The sequence below is a fragment of the Grus americana genome, chromosome 1 (assembly GCF_028858705.1).
Source record: "Grus americana isolate bGruAme1 chromosome 1, bGruAme1.mat, whole genome shotgun sequence".
Classification (NCBI taxonomy): Eukaryota; Metazoa; Chordata; class Aves; order Gruiformes; family Gruidae; genus Grus; species Grus americana.
In genome coordinates, this window is record NC_072852.1 from 73,784,779 (window position 1) to 73,808,447 (window position 23,669).

The 23,669-nt window shown below is 39.7% G+C and overlaps 2 protein-coding genes across 6 annotated transcripts in view; one reads left to right on the plus strand and one right to left on the minus strand.

Annotated features, from left to right (window-relative positions):
• The first annotated feature begins 705 nt into the window (after positions 1-705).
• PYROXD1 (pyridine nucleotide-disulphide oxidoreductase domain 1) lies at positions 706-23,434 on the plus strand. Of its 4 annotated transcripts, XM_054812735.1 has the most exons (13): positions 964-1,124; positions 2,504-2,671; positions 6,601-6,681; positions 8,843-8,962; positions 10,366-10,494; positions 12,306-12,379; positions 13,328-13,488; positions 14,457-14,557; positions 15,862-15,991; positions 16,887-16,999; positions 20,853-20,975; positions 21,282-21,419; positions 21,925-23,434. In XM_054812735.1, exons 3-13 carry the CDS (start codon positions 6,607-6,609, stop codon positions 22,171-22,173), a joined length of 1,413 nt encoding a protein of 470 aa, XP_054668710.1. In that variant the 5' UTR covers positions 964-1,124; positions 2,504-2,671; positions 6,601-6,606; the 3' UTR covers positions 22,174-23,434. The 4 variants fall into 4 exon arrangements, with proteins under 4 accessions (XP_054668707.1, XP_054668709.1, XP_054668710.1 ...); XM_054812732.1 differs by lacking the exons at positions 964-1,124; positions 2,504-2,671 and adding an exon at positions 706-921; XM_054812734.1 differs by lacking the exon at positions 2,504-2,671 and having other exon boundaries at positions 927-1,124.
• RECQL (RecQ like helicase) overlaps positions 16,346-23,669 on the minus strand; it is a 32,604-nt gene continuing 25,280 nt past the window's right edge. The window contains exon 15 of one of the 2 annotated variants that reach the window (XR_008575407.1): positions 16,346-16,513. The gene's annotated coding sequence lies outside the window, so the exon portion shown is untranslated. Of the gene's footprint in view, positions 16,514-16,992; positions 17,613-23,669 lie in introns of those variants that run through there. The other variant, XR_008575406.1, reaches the window with a different exon arrangement.

Genomic DNA, 23,669 nt, shown 5'->3' on the forward strand with positions numbered 1-23,669 from the left:
CCACACTTCTTATCCAAGTATCCAAGTTGCAAAAACAAAGAAGGAAAACAGCAGTGTCATTTGCTCCGATGACTGAAGAGAAACCAAGGATTCGCCGTTCGCCACCCCCGACACTGAACAGCAACAGCCACCCCGCGGGGAAGCACTAGGCACCTCTGACCGGTTACGCCTTGTGCAGGGAGGGCTACATGTAGGGAGAGGAGCATCTCAGAAACATCAGCTCCATGTTCATCTATCTTCACACCAGGGTCTAAGTTATATTCTTAGTATTGTGTCCAAAACTGATGGGAGGGGGCTAGGCCTGGGGAACACACGGTCTTTCACATTTTCATACTTCTTTTTCCTGATTTCCGGTTAAGGAATGAAGAAGGGCCTGAATGTGTTCTTTTTTCTGTAATTTTTATCACAACTATTTGCTATCTGGTCTCTGTGGTCCCTTGACACAGTCCATCAAAATCCTCCAGCGTTCAGGCCTGTGAAAGCCTCACCCCGACAAGGGGAGAAAGTAAACTCCAAATTAAAATAAATAAATTAAAAAAAAAAAAGAAAGAAAAGAAATCAGCAGGAAAACCTGTCTTGGGGCGGGTGACCGCGGGGTGACTCACCCACGCCCCGCCCTGCCCCACCCGGGCCGTGCCCTAGCTCCGCCGGAGGGGCGCACCGCCAGCGGAGGAAATTTGGGCGTTACCGCACGCCGTACGTAATGCGCCGCCGCCTTCCGCCCCGTGGCAAGGACGCGGCGGTGAGAAGTTGCCCGTGTGGGGGAGCAGCAATATCTTATTTATTTATTTATTTGTTTGTTTGTTTTCCTCGTCGACGCGCTCGGGAGCAGGCGGGGAGATGGCGGCTACTCCCGGCGTTGCGCGGGGTCGATTCGTGGTGGTGGGCGGAGGGATCGCAGGAGTTACCTGCGCGGAGAAGGTAAAGGCCGAGGCGTCCCTGCCTGCCTCGCGCATGCGCGCGCCCCCAGCCGCCACAGACACCTTGCGCGGGGGCGCGAGGCGCTGCTGGGCTCCGGGGTGGGGGAGCGGCCGCTTCTGCTGGGGCGCCATGTTGGCCCCGGGGGGCAGCCTCCGCCGTCGCCTCTCTCGGGTCGGGCAGGGGCGGCGGAGGCAATTCAGCCGGTAAGGCCGGGATTTGACCCTCGGGCTCCCGGGGAGCGTGTCGGGGCCTGTGTAACTGCGTGTGCGCGTTCAACTCGGCCAGCCGTACGCTGGTGAAACAGGCCTGCACGACTGTAGGGGTAGCTCAGGTATTTGAGTTTACTCAGAAACGTAAATGCTTTCGTGGTGAACTTAGTAACTTCTATAGAAACAATTTATTAGGTTCTTATTGCATATTCTCGTTTATACAGTAATTATGTAAGTATTCTGTCCTAACATCCCTCTTCCCCAATCTTGTACAAATATTTTGCCCCTCTTAAGAAAAAGCGAACAAATGAAAAAAAAACCAGCCCCAGGGAAACAATGTTGTAATATAACAATACTTACTTGTCTAGCAATATTTCTAAAGGGGTTAAAGCTGTCTTATAAATAACCTGATAAAGGCTTATGACCTCCTCATAAAAAGAGGATTAAAACTTTGTGACTTGAGAAAGCTGGCATTCTGTATTCTAGTCAAGAGGTCAGAAACTTGAAGGAGTACTGCATGCGTTACTCCTCGCAGCCATGAAGGATTGTACTCCAACTAAGATGAAGGCTGCCATGAAGGACTCACATTATGAAAATATTTGTCTCGGTTTTATTGGATCCATGTTTAGGGCTGTGCATGTGTGGAGGCTGTCCGATCTCTTCAGCTTTGCATGAGCTCAAGCTCTAAAAGTAAATTTATTTGTTTCTTGGTTTCAAGGTTTTTGGTGTTTTTAAAGTAACAGTAACTGGAGGTGATTTTGTACCTATAATGTGGAATAAAATGATGTGGATACTAGTGAAGAATATTTTATTTGTTAAAACTACAATGCAGTGTAAAGACTGTGTTTCAGATGTGTCCATTCTCCGGTGATGAAGTGATATTTCATTTCTGACATACTGTATAAACTACATACAGACTAAATTACAAAAAATTATGATACTGTTCTCCATCTTTATGGAATTTGTTTGTTTCTACCATTTACTAGATTAAGGGTTTTTTCCTTTTATTCATGGTTAATGTAATATGTGGACTCTGGTACTACAGACACTTAAATCCTATATTAATATGAGTAGTCCCTTAAAAGTTGATTGAACTATTCACATAATTAAGGCTCTTGTGTATCCTTATGTGCTTGCAAGAATAAGATTTGGGTCAATGTTTAATATTCCCAGAGACTTTCTGTTTTCCTGGAAGAAATTTAGAATTGTGTCTAGTTGCTATGAGTCTGTTTTGCAATACAGTCATTTCCAATATATATATTGGGTGTCTACAGTCTGTAAGATTGCTATAAAAGGGACTAAAATGTATTGTTTTTTTGAAAATGCTTTCTGCTGTGTTAGTACCACAGAGTTTTGGCTTTGTTTTCTTCCAGAGCTCCGAGAGAGTGCTGCTTATTGCTGTAATGCATGCTTCTTCTCGTATGCTCTTTCCTGTCCCTCACCATTATCTTTTTTTCCTGAAAAACTCAAATCAGATTATGTGATGACAGAGACTTGCTTCTTTTTCTCATCTTTTAGTACTGCAGGAAGCACATTTAGCAGTGAGTATTAGTGGTCTTCTAGCATACTTTTTAATTCACCAAGTCCATTAAAAGTGGCACCGTGTGTTCTAGAAGGATTTCTGTGTTGTACATCCATAGCTGGGGGCACGCTTTAAATAAAAGAGGAAGACTGAATGCAATTTTTCTCAGTCCTGGTTTTGAGCAAGTACAATTCTGTGGAACATAGTGGCAATAAACAACTTGTCCATCATATTGCATTTTGGGTATGCGTTATATGATGCCTTGTAGTTCAGACTTCTCATGCAGCTATCTCAGAACAATCATTGCATCAGGTCTGTCTCAAAAAAAAATTTCACATATAGTTACTTTTTGAGTACATCTTGAAATATTCTGATAAAATGTCTTAAAAGCTGAATTTTCCTTAACAGCTTGTTAGATTTATTTTTGTATGTCACAAAATATTTCATGTCTTACGTAATTTCTGCCTTTCATGTTTATATTGTAACATTTCTTTCTGGATTGTGATGACTTACACATTTCCATATGCATGGATAAACCTAATATCTATCTGGCAGATTACTAATTTTAGTATTTTAAACAGTAAAGAAATGCAATAACCTTAATACTGAATGAAAGTTTCGAACAACCATTAAATCTTACTAAGAGGGTGGGGTGAGCATTTGAGCGTAAGTGATGCAAAGTACATGATGTCAGTCTTAAAGTTTTGGATTACAGCGTACATCTGATGATTATTACATAGAATCATAGAATATCCTGAGTTGGAAGGGACCCATAAGGATCATTGAGTCCAACTCCTGGCTCCACACAGGACTAGCCGAATCAGAGCACGTGACTGAGAGCGTTATCCAGATGCTTCTTGAACTCAATCAAGCTCAGTGCTGTGACCACTTCCCTGGGGAGCCTGTTCCAGTGCCTGACCACCCTCTCAGTGAAGAACCTTTTCCTAATAGCGAATCTAAACCTCCCCCATCGCAGCTTCATTCCATTCCCATGGGTTCTATCACTGGTCACCAGAGGGAGGAGATCAGCGCCTGCCCCCTCACTCCCCCTTGTGAGGAAGCTGTAGGCTGTGATGAGGTCTCCCCTCAGTCTCCTCTAGGCTGAACAAACCAAGTGACTTCAGCCTCTCCTGATACGTCTTCCCCTCTAGACCCTTCACCATCTTTGTTGCCCTCCTTTGGACACTCTCCAATAGTTTTATATCCTTTCTGTACTGTGGTGCCCAAAACTGCATGCAGTACTCGAGGTGAGGCCGCACCAGTGCAGTGTAGAGTGAGACAATCACTTCTCTAGACCAGCTAGCAATGCTGTGCTTGATGCGCCCCAGGATACAGTTGGCCTTCCTGGCAGCCTGGACACACTGACTCGTGTTCACCTTGCTGTTGACCAAGACCCCCAAGTCCCTTTCAGCATGGCAGGTCTCCAGCATCTCATTGCCCAGTCTGTATGTGTAGCCAGGGTTGCCCCTTCCCAGGTGCAGAATCTGGCACTTGCCCTAGTTAAACCTCATGTGGTTGGTGATTGTCCAGATCTTTCTGCAAGGCCTTTCCACCCTTGATGGAATCAGCAGCTCCTCCCAATTTGGTCTCATCTGCAAACTTGCTCATGACACCTTCTACTCCTACATCCAAGTTGTTTATGAAAACATTAAAAAGAACTGGCCCTAAAATTGAGCCCTGGGGAACCCCACTAGTGACTGGCCACCAGCCTGATGTAACCCCATTTACCATAACTCTTTGGGCCCAACCCGTCAGCCAGTTGCTCACCCATCACAGTATGTTTTTGTCAAGCTGTATGCTGGACATTTTGTCCAGAAGGATACTGTGAGAGACGGTATCAAAAGCTTTACTGAAATCTAAAAAAAATGACATCAACTGGCTTGCCTTGGTCAACTAGATGGGTGACCTTGTTGTAAAAGGAAGCTAAGTTTGTTAAACAGGCTTTTCCTCTCATGAACCTGTGTTGGCTGTGACCAATGATTGCATTGTCCTTCAGGTGTTTTTCAAATTGCAGAATACTTTGGGTTGGAAGGAACTTTTAAAGATAATCTTGTTCCAACCCCCCTGCCATGGGCAGGAACATCTTCCAGTAGATCAGGTTGATCAAAGCCCCATCCTGACCTTAAACAATTCTAGTGATGAGGCATCCACAGCTTCTCTGGGCAACCTGTTCCAGTGCTTCACCATCCTCACAGTAAAGAATTTCTTACTTATACCTAATATAAATCGACCCTTCTTCAACTTAAAGCTGTTACCCCTTGTCCTGTCGCTACAGGCCCTGGTAAAAAGTCTTTCTCCTTCTTGGAAGCCCCCTTTATGTATTGAAAGGCTGCAATAAGGTCTCCTCGGAGCCTTCTTTTCTCCAGGCTGAACAACCCCAACTCTCTCAGCCTGTCTCCAAAGGAGAGGTGCTCCAGCCCTCTCACCATTGACCATGGCTCTACTCTGGACCTGCTGTAACAGCTCCATGTCTGTCTTGTGCTGGGGAGCCCCGAGCTGGATGCAGTACTTCAGGTGGGGTCCCTCAACCTGCTGGCCACACTTCTTGTTATGCAGCCCAGCGTACAGTTGGCTTTCCGGGCCTCAAGCACCTCTTGACAGCCCTTACCTAATTTTTTTATCAACCAGTATCCCCAAGTCCTTCTCAGCAGGGCTGTTTTTAGTCCATTCATCCCCCAGTCTGTACTGGTACCATTGATTGACCCAGTCCAGGTGCAGGACTTTGTACTTGGCCATGTTGAACTTCATGAGGTTCACGTGGGCTCACTCCTCAAGCCTGTCAGGGTCCCTCTAGATGGCATGCTTTCCCTCTAACTAATCCACTGCACCACTCAGCTTGGTATTCTCTGTAAACTTGCTGAGGGTGCACTTAATCCCCCCATCTGTCCTTAACAAAGATATTGAACATAATCGTGTTTTCCGTAGCATTCTGTAGTTTTTCTGAGGTTTTTTAGATACAGCTGGGAGCAACTGCTGCAGCACAGTGTTACATGTCAACCTTTCTTCCTAATGTCTGTCAATACAGAGCATACAGCTATGGTATATGTGAAACACCTGTTAAGGATTCATGCTGTAAAGTGTGGATTACATTAAGTTTTACATAGCCTCGTTAAATGAATTTGTATTTGCCAATGGTATGACTGTATGAATCTCCCTTAAACCAGCAACAAGGTTTCACCACTTTCACCTTCAGATGACTGTGTTAGATTGCGCCTTTCTGAGGTACAGGAATACATGCTAGTCCCTTTATAGCTCAGTTGCTTGTGTACAACGTATGTGCTTCTTGGTGGTTTATGCAACTATTCGTTTCATTTGTAGAATGCTGGTGACAAGGAACCCTGAGTTTTGTCTGTACCTCAGAGATAAGTGGTTTGTACTTGACAGAGCTGATTTATTTTCTGTGGCAGAGCAATGCACACTTAAAATGGGAACTCTTCACTTTGGCTTGGGGCCTGTAGAAGTCTTTTATTGCTTAGTAGCACTCTGAAGATGATAACCCATTTATCAGTTTACTAAATAACATTTAAAGTAGTCAATAAGAATCAGAATTTTCTCTGTCAAAATGAAATCTGTGAAAAATTAGTCACTGCTATGCAATAAAAAAACGTATATCCAGCAACTGGGTGTCTCCAGAAATCACATGATCATAGTCTGTTCCTACAGTTGGCCGTTACAATACTCTGAGAATAGTCTTCTGAGTAGCCATTTATACTGTGGCTGCAGTTCTGGAAGATACATTTGTGTGTGAATGAATTAAAATCTTGGGTCTCCACATTCTGTTCATTTCAGTCGTTACCCTTCCACGATCTTGAAGTAGTTTATCCAGTAGGATTCTGCAAGACTAAATAATGTCGTAAAACCATACTACTTTTCACTGATAAATTTATTGCCTTAAAGTCAAAATTTATTGATGATACTATTCACTCACGATTTCTGTTTCTTTACAAGCTGGCCATGGAATTCCCATCAGAAGACATTTTTTTGATGACAACTTCTCCAGTTATAAAAGCTGTAACGAATTTCAAACAGGTAAGAGAGACTTAATTTTTTCTTATGGTAAGACCTATTCATAAGCTTGTGTATGTACAGATAATTTATAACCTAATACTGAAAATGCGTATGATTTTGAATTTGTTTTCACGTTAGTGTGATTGCGGTGGTAAACATTAGTAGGACTGATATTTTATAGTGATTCATAATCATTAATAATTGGTGAATATATTTACAACATTTGAGCAAAGGTTAAACTAGGTACTTAATGGTTGAAGTATTTTCTAAGTTATTGAAGCTTTATGTCACTGCTTTGTTAATGGGTGCTCCATTTTAAGCACTGAAATGGTATCTTTGGAATAAATTAATTAAGCTTAGTCTTGCTAGTTGTTCTCATATACAGTAATGTGTTTGAATTTGGAGCAGAAAAAGACTTCTGACAAATAACAAAAAAGGAGATAGCCTTCTGTGAAATTGCCTTCAGCTTTATCTGCATCTCCAGCAGCTGGTGATTCAATGACTTCTTCCCTGATGGTTTGGAAAAGAAAATCCATACATGAGTTCAGATTTCTGACTAGTAGGTTAATTAAGCTAGTTTTGCAGGGTTTCTCAGATCTTGAAAAGCACTGCTTTTTTTTCACTCTACCATTGGTCACGGAAGGAGTTGGAGACTGGATTGCACAGAATTGAGGATGCAAAGCTGCCAACCAGTAAGAAGTTAGGTTTTACCTCTCAGGGGAGGTTAAGACGCTGAGAGCTGGGCTTCCACCTGGTGCTTATATTCATGACTCTCTTTCTGAAACATGGTATCTTAACAGGTGAGGCATATCTCATGACAAGTAAAGAAAGACCACTCTGACAGCCCAGTTTTAATATAATTCTTCCTGGTGTATGAATGCCTAATTCAAATCACTACAGGTGAAAATAAAGCATAGAGAGATGTGAACAGCAGTTTTTTGTGTTTAGTGGCTGTAATTGGCTATCAGCACTTCTTCCTTTTTCACTGTGGTTTTTATCCGGGGCTAATGGAATGCTCAGAACATAGCTGAGAGACTGAGAGCTGTATGTGAGACTGGTAGAGTGACACCCAACTAAAGAATATTTTCTGTGCTGACATTCTCATGAGTATCCAGGAAAGACATTTACACATTGCAGAGATGTAAAGTCTGTAATTCACATTGGCAGAAGTTTCAGTATCTGAAGAATAAAGGAATAGCTAAACACTGTTTGAAGGCAGCAGCATGTAAATTTCGGACATGAGCTTCTTAATTTCTATCTGAATTGCAAGCATGGTGTGGCTTCTGGTTTCTAGCTGCGTTCCAGACTGAATATTCGATGAAGTAGAAGACTTGGAGGTTCCCGTGCAACTGCTCCCTTCTGGAAGAAACCCAAAATCAACATAACTTACTTGAATGTTTTCCAAGTTCTGGCTTGCCTCTTTTTCTTTTTCCTTTTCTCCCCCACCCCCCCAACCCCCCCTCTCCCATCTCTGATATATCAGCTAGTGACTATGGATGAGATGCTGACTAGGTAAATGTGTTGAGGTGATCTTGAATCTGTTTTGCCTAAACACTTGTCCTGCTTACAAGCTGAACAACAGTAAGCACTTTTCCTGACATAAGGGCCAACTACCTGCAACAGGAGGTTTTCGAATCATTAGGTTTTTGAAGAAAATGTCACCAATTTTTTTAACTAGAATAAAAATTTTTTCCAGACAAAAGTGTTTCCATAATTCTTTAAGCTATTTTCACCAATTATTTTTTTCCCCAAAATGCTGAGGGAGAGGAAGATGCTTGCATGGAAAAACATCATTGAGTTATTTTATCAAAGTTATAACAAACAGAAGAACAGGGTCTTGGCACTGCACAGGTAAGTTAAAAAGCAGTGTTAATAATATAGTCTATTTATGGAATAAAATATTATAGTAGTTAGAGCAGCCATCAGGTTCTTCATTTTTGCTTAATCTCTAGCTTTAGAATTAAAATTCTTGGTAGTACTTTGATTCTTTACCAGAAATAGTCATGAAAAGATTCTGTATATAAAAAGGAACTTTTAACAGTAGCATGATAACGTTTTGAGACAGTATGGGCTTTATATTGTGACTTCTTTACTGGAAATGAACATAACACATTTTGTTACAAGCTTTAGAAAGAGATGGATAAATGATTTATATTTTTAAATATCTCTCTTCTTCCTACAGGTCTCCAAAACACTTGAGGAATTTGATGTAGAAGAGCAACCAAGTTCTCTGTTAGAAAAACGATATCCCAATATTAAAGTTATACAATCTGGAGTAAAACAATTAAAAAGCGGTGAACATGTAAGCTGATGTTTTCTCCTTTATGTGTGTTTTCAAATTATTCATTAAAAATAATCTCAGAAATAGGTGAATGTTTTGGGTGTGAAATTCTGTTCAACAACATTCTGGTTGTTGAAGAGTTAAATTACAAAAATTACAGGAAAATACTTCCTAACTTTAATTTCACTTACCACTTATACTGTTGTTCAGGTTGAAATATATACACGGGACAAAAATTGTAGATCAAAAATTACTTGTTAATTAAGAAACCGTATCTTTTAGATTTAAATCTTTGACACCTTAGAGGTATTGCATTGAATACCTGATTGAAATAGCAGGGAAAACAGTCAATGAAGCCAATACTGTACATCAGTATAGGTGTCTGCAAATTCCTGTAACCCTTGATTGGAGATCTTTGATTCCTGAATTACTGCTTGTTGCTACAGAGATGAAAATATTAACAACTTTGTGATAAAAATAATTACTGAAAGAACCAACATATCCACAAGTTCTTCTTAGCAGGAAATACGTTGCAAGTATGAGCAGCATACAGCACGTTCAGATCCTTGTTGGTGTCTGTGTCAACTTGACATGTTAATTTTCACTTCAGCATTTATCAGAAACTCACATTCAGATCCCAAACTGGTTTTTCTCATTTTAAGTCACAGAAATATGATTCAAGTTAGATTCTGCTAATATTCTGAATCTAATGATATTCTTGTATCATTACTAAAATGGTGTTTGAGTTTAGGTATGTGTCTGTGGACACGAATATTTCACGTATGTAGATTTGGAGGATTTTTTGCCCAAAATCTTTAAAAACTCTTTTTGTGCAAAATTACTATAAACTATTTAGCTTCTAGTTGGAAAACAACAAATAAGGTCATAAAATGTTAACATTTAGGTATTGGTTGTTGCAGAAGGATGTAACTTGTTTAGTGCCTACCCTTTTTCCTTAGCAAAGAACAGAATTTGCAGTCTTTCTAACCTGTAGTCTACCCTGTGCCTATTTAATACAGGTCTTCTGCTGAAATGTTTTAAATGAGATTCTTAGTTACTAATACATACTAGATCTCTACCTATGCACTACTACTTGGCGGGAACAGGACATTTGTCACAGAGAAAACCTATTCTTCTTTTAGCACAGCTAGTGAGTACAGAGTGCCACCAAGTGGTAATCTTTATATTTCGTCTTTGAGTGCACCGTGTACACTTTCTGTTTTATGGGTTGTGTACTTAGAGTTGTAAGTCTCTGGTGAGTGTAATGCAGATAAATGACATGCAATCAATGATGGTATGAAGGCTTGCTCTTTAAGTCAGTTACAGCTTTTAATACCTGCAAAATACTATGACATTAAGGAAAAAAAATGCTGATGTTTTTAGATGTCTCCAGTTGTTTTTTCTTTTCTCTTAATTTTTAACAGAAAATTTTCACTGAAGATGGGAAAGAATATATGTATGAAAAACTTTGCCTGTGTGCTGGAGCAAAACCAAAATTAATTTTTGAAGGAAACCCATATGTATTAGGAATCCGGGATACTGACAGTGCACAGGTAAACTTATTTTGGACTTATAAGTGTATAGTATAGTCCTGTTTCTGATGCAAAATACTGAAAATAATTGCAGAGTGAAATGGAGAAACATAAAATGATGCTTGTTACTATATATCCTTAAACAGGACCACTTTCAGTAGCAGAGAAATAGCCTTACATACCATTAAAGTCACTAAATTTAAGTTTATAGATAGCTCGTAGACAGTATTTCTGACATGATAATCTACAATAAATGGTATTCTTTTACCGTCCAGACAGAAGCCAATCTGAAAATATAAACAGGAAGTAGGCACCAGTAGAAAATTCCCTGAGAAGCCATACCTGGTACACGGTACAAAGGGCTACTTCTCATAGACAAAACTACTGAAGGACATTTTTTTTTCTAGTTCTACTGTAGCTTCTCCTCATTGTACAGAAAAGAGTTACAGTTATGGTCAAAGATGTGGAAAAGTTTTCACATAAGGAATGACTTAACAGACTACAACTTCAGCTTGGAAGTGAGGTTTCACTGCTATAGGTCTTTAGAATTAGAGGAGACAGGGTGAAAGTGAACACTGCTTCTCCGTAACATAAGAACTATAATTCGTCAAATGAAGTTTGACGTTGAGAATGAAAAAGTAATTACTTTTTCAAGGAAACTGAAGCGAAACTATGAAATTGTTGGTTTTGGATATTAAAACTGTACCTGAGTTCAAAAAAAGAAAAAAAAAAAAAAGAGATAAATAGGGAAGAAAAAACACAGAAAAAGGACAGCTCTTGATAAACTTACCTTGTCTAAATTAGAGAAAGATGCCGCCTGAGTGGCACCAGAGGTGTCTGGAACCTGTGAGGGTGTTCCAGGATAGTATCATCATGTGCTTGTCATTTTCTGATGGTCTTCACTGTGCATCCACTGTTGGCCGCTGTGGGAAGCAGTAGACTGGGCTATCGTTTGTCAAAACTAGTGTTGAACTTGAATGAGGCTGAAAATACTTGTTTATGGTTTTTTGTTTGGTTGTGTTCTTAATGGTGATTCGTTGCATTCACCAATCCCCTCTGATAAAACCTCAGTGTCCTTCTTTGAAGGGATTAAAGGACTGCAGTTTTCATGGCCTTTTACAGTTTAGGTTCTCTGACAGAATTAGTCAGGTAGACTCAAAGCATGGATGAAAAGATTTTCATGTAGTTGCAATAGTTGGTCTGATAATCATGATTCTTGGTTTGTTTGAAAGAAAATACTTGAAGTGGTTATACTGTGATCTAAAAAATACTCTCTGGGCTGAATTTTTTTTGTTTCTTGCCATTAAGATGTGATTTGGAGACTTGTTTCTTTCTGAATTTTTTGCACAAATAAAATTGGTTCTCAGATTTGCTGCAAATTATTTTTTAAATTCTTGCTTTCTGATCAGGATTTTTTTAAACTCCTAAATTTCTGTATCTTTGCCTTTTTAATGTTATGCAAATTACTGTGAATGTTATGCAAGCTGTGATAAAACTGGATTAACAGATATCACTATGGTCTCTGGGACATAAAAGAGTCTCCTGGATTCTACTAAGGGCTCTGATAAATTGGCTTAAATGTAATTATTTAACTACTTCTGTCTCATCGAGACTTGTAAAGCTGTATCAATAACTTCATCCTTTAATGTGATAGAACTTCAGAGGTTTCATTAGCTTCTGTAACAGATACTAGCATAAGTAAATGTGTATCATTAGCCTGAGAAAATAGGAAGACTTAAGAGAGCAAGACAATATTGAAAAGTATGTAATTGATCAGTGTGAGGGAACATATGATCTAAGTTATAATTGACTTTTTTCCTTTCTTAATGCAGGCTTTTCAGAAGAATTTGGCTCGAGCTGAGAGAATAGTAGTGGTAGGAAATGGTGGGATTGCACTTGAATTAGTGTAAGTAATTGACTAAATTTTAAAAATACGTATGCAAATTAAATCTTTAACAATGCATGTTAAATCTGCTGAATGTGAATTTGGGAGAAGGTTGACTTACAAAATTGTAGCTCTTAAAGAGCATTTCGTAGCAAAATTGATTAAAACTTTTGTATAGTGGTGCTTACTGTCATTAAAATTCAGCAAGCTTCAGAAGAAGCTTTGACACATAGATAGGAAGAATATACAGCATTTTTCTGATTAGGCATCAACAGATATTTCTATTAAGACTATTAAGGGCAATATTGAAGTTATAAAACTTGTCTGACTTGTGGAGACAGAAGATGTAACAGGAATAAAGAGGCAGGTTACCTTGCACCCAGCCTAATTTAAGCTGATGGAGCTTTTGAAGTGTCTGACATGGCCTTTGCCACAGGTAGGATACTGAACCATGTGGTCCCGCAGTCTGCTAGATTACAGAACCATCTGTGTTGTGCAGTTCTATGGTCTTGTTTTGTGTTGCAGGGAATCACTTTTTCACTTTCAGTAAATTGTCCTCTGCGTGTCTTTACCAGTTCATGTTGCAGGTAGTACAAAGAAGATCCAAATGCCTGTTCTTAGCAGTGGGCAGTCTGGCAAAAATGCATGTTTCTTTCATTCTGGGGAGCAGGAAATACCAAGTAGTATTACTATAAATTTGACCTGCCTTCCCTCACCCGCTGTCCTGGTTCAGTTCAGGTTGTGTTGGTGAGAAAGTATGACCTGTCAAGTTGAAGAGATTATTATTGTTTTTAATGGGTTCCTTATGTAAATATTTAGAAGCAGTAGTGGATTTGATAGGCTGAAAAGTCTTGGATCCCTTATTTCTAGTTTTGTGGAATGAAACCTGGCACACTTCTAGTTGTGTTGCTCAGAGTCAGATCCTTTTCAGGTGGTCTGTCATTTTAGCCATTGTTTAAATGTCCACAGGTATGAAATTCAAGGCTGTGAAGTAATCTGGGCTATCAAAGACAAAGCCATTGGGAACACTTTTTTTGATGCAGGAGCAGCTGAATTTCTCATTCCAAAGCTAAGTGCTGAAAAACAAGAGACTCCAATTGAATGTAAAAGAACCAAGTATACAACGGAAGGTATGGTATTTTAGTCTTGTAACACTGCAGCAGCATTTGATATTAAAGATAGTCCTAAGATCAGTTAATTTAGCAGGCCATAAATAAGGTTTACTGGGTTTAAAGGTTAAGGTTTATGCTTTTAAAAACACATCCTGAACTTGTGTAGACACACAACAGCATGTAATAGTTACCTACAAACTGTAAAAAATGTGCTTATCTTTATATTTGTGCCAAGTTTACATTTCATTTCCTGTATTCTATCTGCTGAAGAACTTGTTCTGTTTTCTGTAATATTGTAATGTCTTTCTGAATTATGTCAGCATTATGTAGGAAGGAGCTCTCCTGTAATAAGCTGTTGGAGGACCAGATGAAACCTCACAGAATGTTACTACAGAGGCAGTGAAACTGCAGTCTTAATAACAACAGTTAACTAGAACTGCATGAGCAAACATTTATAAGACCAAAATAATAACAAAAAGAGCAGCGTGGTTCTAGACTTCAGGTCGGAGGAATAAATTGTAAAAGAGTCAGCCTAAACATCACAAAATGGCGCCCAGTGTTTTTCATATGTATCACAGTATGTTAGAATTTACACTTTTGTGCAACGGAGGGGACGGTGCACATTTTCTAGCAGATGGACATCAATTTAAATATTAGCAGTGATATTAAGCAACTGAGAGTACAGTGGGTCTCCAGAACCCTAGTGCTGTTGGGATCCATCTGGCTGTTAAGGGTCCATGCAGGCACCTAACAGTGGCATGGTTGTTTCAGAGATGAGTGACCTAATGAAAGGCATAAAGTTGAAAGGTGTTAAAAGTACTGACTTGGAGTCTGATGCAAATTAATGGGTTTTGGTACATTACACACTTTTGTCTTCCCTTTTGTCAACCAGATCATATTTCCCTTAATTGAGAATCCTTGTTCTGAATTCTGCGGGCAATGAAGTATGCACGCTATATCTGTTATTCCTCATCTCTTTCCTTCAGAAAGTGAGGAAAAAGAGAGACCTGTGGCAACATCTGACAAACTGGGCAGTGCCTTAGGCCCCGATTGGCATGAGGGCTTACATCTTAAAGGGACTAAAGAGGTATGGTCACAGTCTTTCTTACGTTGTTTAACTGTTGCTTTAAGTGGGTAAGGATGACAGAGTGTGAAATGTCACATTCAGGATTACTAGAAAAATAAAAATAAAATGTGCTTGAATTGATTCTGCTGTTCTGTCAGAATTAAAAAGGAAAATAAGTTAACACAAAGTAACTTTCTGCTTCAGGAAAAAGGTGGCTAATTGGATTCACTGGCATGGTTTTAGCAATTTGCTGTTCAGATTGAAACATAAATGTTGGTTTGCATATTTCTGTGGGACTGATGTCAATCCTAGCTTTAACCAGAAGGAGTGGTACCTCTATTGTCCTCATTTTAGCTGCCATACGTGCATTTTCATTTGTGAAAAATAGGATGGTAGGGTTTGTACAGAGGTACAGGGAACATCAGTCTCCTGTGACAACAGATAATGAAATGTGAAATCAGTAGTGGACATGAGCGCTGTGAACAGTTTCATGTTTGAAAGAAAGTAAAAATCTTCACATTTGATAAGGGGTTTTTAGCAGGTTTTTATTTATCAATTTCTTAGCTGTTAGGTGTTTGCATCTGTTATGGGCATTTAAAAAAAAGAACTTTCAAAGGTGATCAGTCATAGATTCTACAGAATAGTTTTACAGTATCAACTAAACGATGTTTAGGATATTCAGCAGATTAATCGGTGGTGTTTTGGCTGTTGAAGGCTGTGGAAATATGTTTGTGTAGTGGAGAATAAAACCAATCAAGGCCTGAATCCACAAAATAGTTTAGAGAAACGGATAATTCTGCAACTTCTGTCTGGAGCTCAGTGTAGGAGCAAGTGGTCGAAACATGGGTTGATGGAACAGGATATATTTTCTTTTTCTTTACAGCATTTAGAACGTAAACTTGTTACTGTTATCAGAATTTAATTCATGATACAAAAATTAAGGCTTTGAAATCCTGAAAGATAGAAAAGTTTACTTAATTTTTCAGTTCTGACAAGTTCTGAATTCTCTTCTTGTAAACTCAGGGGAGCTTGAGTATGTTCTCTGGCATCCCAGAAAAATCTAAATTGTCATGAAGTTTCAAGGAACATCAGATACCTGCTGAAAAAGCAGGTAAATTGCCATTTGCTATGGTTAGATCTGTGCCAAAAAAGGAAAAAAAGTGTGGGAACTCAGCTATGTGTTGTGCTTTGGGATGGGATATATGTGGGGTTTTGTTTATTTTTTTTCCAGTTTAGTAACATCAATTCAGGTGAAGATGTACTTGCTATTACAAATATTGTTATTGCTGATCATTATGTTTACCATTTTGTCAATCTTTCTTTAGTTTTCTCATAAAGTACATATTGAAATACTATGTGAAGTAAAGAAAATATATTTACAGCAAGAATTTATACAACTGCAACGGACTTCTTTGACTTTTCCTAAGGAAGAGAAAAATGTAGAACCAGATGAGGGTAGGTGCCAGTGTTGATTAGAAATAACGTGTTGAAGATAAAGTAGTGCTGGAGCATGTTCAATCTTGTTTGCTGTTTTACAGCAAATAACAGATTTGGAAAGTAAATCCTTTATTTCTAGAAATCGAATGGAGCTCTAGCAATTTATGGTAGTTGAGAATGTGATTTACGGGCTACAATTAAATTACAAAATGTTATGGGGCAGACCCTTTTTCCACAAAGTCACCTAAATCCTGTATGCAGAACATTCCCTTCTTGTGGCAGTCCAATAAAATCATATATTAATAGTGGAGTTAAAACAGAAGGAAAAAAAAAGGAAAAAAAATTCGTGTCAAAACTGAATTAATCCTTCAAAGTAAGTAGAAGAAAATATCACTTAATGAATAATTCTATCTATAAATTCCACTGAACGAAAAATTAGTATTTAAAATACTATTTTAATAGCCACTTACATCCAGCATAAGATTCTAGGAAGTCAAATCTCTGACATTCTTTTTTCCTTTTGAGGCATTTCCTGTGCATCTGTATATTGATATGTAAAAAAATATTTGGTAGTTGCATACTTCAGAGAACATCCCACGGGTCTGAAGCAGTGGCAGGACACAGTATTTTCCCCCTACAAATGAGGGCTTTGATTTAGGAAAATTTCAGAGAAAGTTCATAGTAGGACTTGGAGCTAAGCTCCAAAATCTCATTTTTTCTAGTCCTGAGTGAAGATAAGAAATGTTAGAGGTAACATCTGACTTTTTTCTTTTTTTAATTTTTATTTTTCCCTAATCAGTTAGATACCTCAAAAGATTTTCTTTCTTTTTATTTCATGTCTTATTATAAGACATAATTAATAAAATAACTTCTGTTGGTTACATTCTCAGGGCAAAATTTTCCCCTTTTTCAGTGCTGTGGCCTGTATATGTGGAATTAACTAATGGAAAAATTTACGGATGTGATTTCATTGTCAGTGCAACTGGAGTTGTGCCAAATGTTAAACCGTTTCTTGATGGCAATAATGTAAGTATACTAATTTCTTTTGAAGTTTAAGTTGTTCTTTTAATTAAGGTGAATAAGCTTTTTCAGCTGTTTTATGCTTTTGTTCTGACATGAAACATTGATCGGTGCTAAAGGTTTTGAATGTTGTATAGTATTTCAAAACAAGGCAGGTATGTCGATACTGGAAATAGCCAACATGATAAAAATGAATTTCATTTGTAGTCTTGGCTTATGTTGCTCCTCGTGTGTACTGATACACAGTATGTGTACAGTATACACTGTTAAGATTAAGCCCGTACAAAGAGAGAAAAAAATTTGTGTAATTGGTTAATGTGGCAAAAATGTAAAATAACGTTACGTTAGTTCTGCACCATATTCTTATCTTAATCTTAACTGCTTCTTTCTCAGGAGAAAACTTTATTTCCAGTATTCTTTGTCTGGGAAACTGAGCTGCAAAGGTGCTCATATTCATTGAAGGAAACCACATTTTGAATCAGCATCCAAACGTGGATGATGATTACTGAGTTCATAGCCACCATGTGAATTTTCAGGGCTTGAGATCCTTCTGTCTCTGTTAGGTGTCTCGTTTAACCCCGGCCAGCAGCTCAGCCCCACACAGCAGCTTGCTTACTCCCTGCAGGGGGTGGAGGAAGAGAGTCAGAAGGGTTAAAAGTGAGAAAACTCACGGTTTGAGATAAAGACAGTTCAGGCAAAGCAAAAGCCGTGCACGCAAGCAAAGCAAAACAAGGAATTCATTCACCACTTCCCATGGGCAGGCAGGTGTTCAGCCATCTCCAGGAAAGCAGGGCTTACAGGCTGGTTACTTGGGAAGACAAGTGTCATAATTATGGATGTCCCCCTTTCCTCCTTCTTCCCCCAGCTTTTCTTGCTGAGCACAACATTGTGTGGCTTGGGGTGTCCCTTTGGTCAGTTGGGGCCACCTGTCCCGGCTGTATACCCTCCCAACTTCTTGTGCACCCCCAACCTTACTGCTGGTGGGGCGGTGTGAGAGGCAGGAAAGGCCTTGGCTCTGCGTAAGCACTGCTCAGCAGTAACTAAAACATCCCTGAATTATCAGCACTGTGTAGATCACAAATCCAAAACAGCCCTATACCAGCTGCTATGAAGAAAACTAACTCTATCCCAGGCAAAACCAGTACATTAGGGTATTCGGTGTTTTGTGGTTCCTTCTGAATAAGAAGTAAAACACCATCCTCTGAATAAAGCAGAAGAAAATTATGAAAACAGATCTGATGTTGAGCCATGAAATATTTCAAGACCTATGTTACAAAGTTAGATGAGAAATTAGGTATTTGCAATGGTATTTTCTGGCCTTCGCAAAAATACAAAATGAACTCTTAAGGCTAGGGGTCCCTGTAACTTATGTAGTGCGATTTGAAATTTGGCAAGCTCTGTTACTTCCCTGCCTAGGTATCGGTAATAATACTTTAAAATCCTATGCTGTATTCTAGAAATAATGCTTAGTGCTTTGTATCTGACCAGGGAGGTCTTGCCACTCTGGATAATCTCATGTTAAATAATTTTATTCAGTATGTCATGCTGTTCCAAGCTTTTTTTAATACATAGAGTTTGATATATTTTGAGAGAGATGTGAAATCTTTACACTTGTAAAATACAACACTGATCTTTTCTTAAATTTGGTGAGAAATGCTGGTGGGTCCCTGGCGTCCAGCCAGGGTCAACCCACCACAGTCCTTTTTGGTGTCCAACATGAGGAATTCGAGATAATGGATAGTAATTGGAAGAGGTAATGGGCAAAACATGGACTTAAACACAGCTAGAGAGTGAGAAGTGGAATGGTTGTGGGGAATTTGTATTGTTGTAATTGTGGTGAAGGGACAAGGGGTGGATTGTGTGTGTAAATTGTCAACTGTCATTTGGTGGGGTGACGATGATTTGATTTTGGTGTGAGGAATTCTTTTGTTGATGTGGGTGAAGCTTGTGACCTCTGTGTGATGAATGTGGATTTTAATGATAATTCTTAAATATGTGATTCACAGAGGCAAGGGGTGGAATGTACTGGCTTTGCGTGGCAAGGTTTTGGTAGCGAGGGGGCTACAGGCATGGGTTCTGTGAGAAGCTGCTGGAGGCTTCCCCTATGTCCGATAGAGCCAATGCTGCTGGCATTGCTGGCAGGACTTGTGACCCTGTGGGGGACCCGTGCTGGAGCAGGTTGTGAAGAACTGCAGCCTGTGGGAAGGACTCATGTTGGAGAAGTTCATGGAGGGCTGTCTCCTGTGGGAGGGACCCCACACTGGAGCAGGGGCAGAGTGTGAGGAGTCCTCCCCCTGAGGAGGAAGGAGCAGCAGAGACAATGTGTGATGAACTGACCACAACCCCCATTCCCTGTCCCCATGTGCTGCTGGAGGGGGAGGAGGGAAAGAAAATTGGCAGTGAACTTAAGCCTGGGAAGAAGGGAGGGGTGGGGGGAGGTGTTTTTAAGATATGGTTTTATTTCTCATTACTCTGATTTGATTGGTAATAAATTAATTTTCCCCAAGTCAAGTCTGTTTTGCCTGTGATAGTAATTGGTGAGTGATCTCCCTGTCCTTATCTCCACCCACGAGCCTTTCGTTTTATTTTCTGTCCCCAGTTCAGCTTAGGAGAGCAGTGACAGAGCGGCTTTGGGGGGCACTTGGCCTCCAGCCAGGGTCAACCCACCACAAGAGTTCAAAGATTGCTAGGAAATTCTGCTTTTATCGGATAACTCTGCCTTCGCTTATTTGAAGGGTTCTAGGTTTGATATGATGCAGGAAAAATTCTGCAGGGGGCACGGTTGCATTATAATACAGAGAAGTAATACTTGATATGTAGACAGTTGTTAAAAACACTTCATTATGGCACTCTTCAGGGGACTGGGTTTTTTCCCTTGAAGATGAAGGAGTCTTGAGATCGTGAGGTTTGAACAACATGTTTCTCTCGTGGTTATAAGTCTTTCCTAATTGAGTCAGATTAGGTGGGAGAATGAATAGCCATAAATTGTTTACACCAAATTACCTTTTTCTCTGTTGCTATGTGGCATCCAGAACAGCATTGTGCTGGGTTCCCATAGTATTTATCCATACAATTTTGTATCTTCAAATGTTTTGATTAAGCAGAATAGTGAATTTACTGGAATTTTTTTAGGAGTCTGCCATTAAAAAGTAACAAATGAGATGACTGCTGTAGTGGTTTTACCCCAGCCGGCAGCTGAGCACCACGCAGCCACTCGCTCACTCCCCTGATCGGGATGGGGGAGAGAACTGGAAAAGTTAAAGTGAGAAAACTCGTGGGTTGAGGTAAAGACAGTTTCATAGGTAAAGCAAAAGCTGCGTGCACAAGCAAAGCAAGGAATTCATTCCCTACTTCCCATGGGCAGGCAGGTGTTCAGCCTTCTCCAGGACAGCAGGGCTCTGTCATGCATAACGGTTACTTGGAAAGACAAACGCCATCACTCTGAATGCCGCCACCCCCCCCCCCCCTTCCTCTTCCCCCAAGCTCCTTATAAACTGAGCATGATGTCATATGGTATGGAATATCCCTTTGGTCAGTTTGGGTCACCTGTCCTGTCTGTGTCTCCTCCCAACTTCTTGTGCACCCCCAGCCATCCTGCTGGCAGGGCAGTGCGAGAAGCAGAAAAGGCCTTGGCTCTGTGTAAACACTGCTCAACAATAGGTCCATAGAACAAAAACATCTCTGTATTTACTATCAACGCTGTTTCCAGCACAAATCCAAAACATAGCCCCGTACTAGCTACTGTGAAGAAAATTAACCCTCTCAGCTGAAACCAGGACAACTGCTTAACATGGATGAAGTTGAGTTGCTTAGTTTAAATGATTATTTTTCTTATTGCTGATCTGTGCAAATACTTCAGTTTGCTGTAGGTGAAGATGGAGGTCTTAAAGTAGATAAACACATGCGCACATCCCTGCCAGATATATATGCAGCTGGAGATATCTGCACAGCAGCGTGGGAACCTAGTCCAGTGTGGCATCAGGTAAATCAAATCATATGACTCTGTGCCCAGCAGCAAGTCTAATCTACAAAGTAAATTACACACTAGTACAGAAATGGGAGAAAAGAAATTGAATTGAATTGAAGCAGAAACCAGTGAGCTACTAAGTAGATAATCCTGGGTATGATGATGACAGATAATTGTATCTCTGTGGCTGAAAGCCAGGCTGTTCAGCTGTTCTGAGAACAATGAGAATACGTAGTTTGCATTGATGAGAACAGTGAGTGTCATTGCACAGTGACACGTAGCTGTGGTTTTAAATCTTTTTTTCTCTATTTTTTTTTCTAGATGAGACTGTGGACTCAAGCTAGGCAGATGGGATGGTATGCAGGAAAATGCATGGTAGCAGATACTTTAGGGGAGTCTGTTGAGATGGATTTCAGCTTTGAACTATTTGCTCATGTTACAAAATTTTTCAATTACAAGGTAAAGTAAATACATTCCAATAGTCTTAAACCACTGCGTAACACACATTGCTTATATTAACTTGCTAACACTAAGCAGGTGCTTTAGTATTGACAAAGCAGCTTTCTGTATAATAATCTTAGTTTAGATTTTCTCCATTCATACTAACTTTGCTGAAGCTGAAGAGGGCAAAGATCTTTACTGATACATTACAAAATTTAATTGGTGAATGACAGCTGATCTATTTTGCATCTGTATATTCCAATTCATTAAATTTCTGTTCATGAATAAATTCATCACAGCTCGGCACGGTAACTGGTTCATTATTGGGTTTTGTCTATGATATTTCAAGGTGAAGATTTTTAATTCTATTGTGGGTTTGTAAGCAAACGAAGGGGGGAGGTTTCCTAGGGACAAGTATTTCCCTGTGTACATTAGTCTTTTGAAGCTTAGAACTGTTACCAGCAGAAACACTAAAAGCCACTGCAGTGTTCTTACAAGTGTTTTTTCTTTTTCCTTCTGTTAGGTGGTGGTTTTGGGAAAATACAATGCTCAAGGCTTGGGTTTAGACCATGAACTGATGCTGAGGTGTACCAAGGGACAGGAGTATGTTAAAGTAGTGATGCAGAATGGCCGAATGATGGGAGCTGTGCTGATTGGTGAAACGGACTTGGAAGAAACCTTTGAAAACTTAATTTTAAATCAAATGGATCTTTCAGCCTATGGTGAAGATCTCCTGAATCCAGATATTGATATAGAAGATTATTTTGATTGAAGAACCCCTTTCCCTTTTCTATAAAGTTTTGACACTGAGTAATATGTCTTGTAAGACTGTTTCCTCAGAATTACCAGAAATCAGGGATAAGTGCAATTCCTTATTAAGATTTTTGTATTGATCTTGTCAAAATACTGACTAGCAAATTAGATTAGTCTGTGTAGAAATGCAGCAACAGAAGCAAGTGGATTAGTGTTGCCAGAGTTTTCGTCTAGATTAGATGAGCGTATGAGAACAGTGCTATGACAGTCTTAGCAGAGTGACGAATACTTTCTGCTAAAATAGTCCTGCATTCACTTGAATGTGAGGTAGCCTTCACTTTTAGAAGTAAATAAAACATGTTAAATCTTTTCCTCCCCAAACCATGCATCATTCACCTGCTGTGTTTCCTCATCTCAACCAGTAAGCCACCTGTGGTTTGATGGTGCTACCTCTGGACTTGGGCAGTGTGAGTAGTGGCCAGGGTAGGAAAGCCCCTGCTTCCTAAACCCATTGCTCATGTGAAGGCTTACAAGGCAGTCACGTGGTGTGTTACCATCCCTCTGCTGCTCAGACCTGTGAGAGGTCTGAAGTCCTCTATGCCAGCTAACAGTACCATCTCTCCTGAGCTGGCTCAAAGTAACAGAGGATGTCTTTAGGGCACAGGGTGGGTGGAGCTCTTGCTACTTGGAACTTGGTCTACAAATACAGGGCAAGGTGAGTGCTTTATCTTCCCCCCCCCCTTTCTTTTATATATTTATTTGTGAAATAAATATTTTCTACTCAGCTAAGTACAGAACACAAAAACTGAACAATGAAAGCCAGGATGGTGTGTTTTTGCGATGTCATTTGAGAGCAACTTCTTTACTGCATGTCACTTCAGCTCTTCTGGTATTGTGGAAGATGCTGGTGCATCCTCTGATCTGCAGCAATCTTCCTTAATGTCCTCCTTAGTTCCTTAATAGAGCCATCCATGGACATGTGTTGCTTCATGCCAGCTTTTGGGTTGGTTCTACAACTGCTGCTTGGGAGCTGCTGTTTATGTAGTGTCAAACTGGGACCAGGTTGCTGTATTCCACTAAATACAAAGTTGGCTGTACACACTGGGGCTTCTCCAGTTTAAGAGAATGACTGTTTTAATTAAATGAATTAATTCTGCTTTTGGCAAAGGTTTCAGTTAAATGATGGACAGGATTCTACTAGAAGAATAAAGTGTGTTCTTAATCATGTGTGGTTCATATTATCATCTGAATAAAGCCTACCAGAAATTACATGTATAATCAAGTTTGAATTCACCTTATTGATCACTGACTGCAAAGATCTCCAAAATTTGGAATCTGCCTAAGCAATGTTTGAAGTTTATAGTAGCTGTTGGGTCTTTACCACTCTGGCAGCAGTTACTAGTTTCTGGAAACACTGATGTTCATTTAGAAATACATACCTGTTGACTTCCTTCTTTACATACAGTTCAGTATTCTCCCTACTGAAATGGGAGGCAGTTACAGAATTTTTCTGAG

Bases quoted from the DNA above. Each gene is read 5' to 3' on its own strand.
- PYROXD1 (XM_054812732.1), top strand. From the start codon at position 841: ATGGCGGCTACTCCCGGCGTTGCGCGGGGTCGATTCGTGGTGGTGGGC. The intron at 12,380-13,327 runs GTAAGTAATTGA...AAATGTCCACAG, and splicing joins GGGATTGCACTTGAATTAGT to GTATGAAATTCAAGGCTGTG. The intron at 20,976-21,281 runs GTAAATCAAATC...TTTTTTTTCTAG, and splicing joins CTAGTCCAGTGTGGCATCAG to ATGAGACTGTGGACTCAAGC.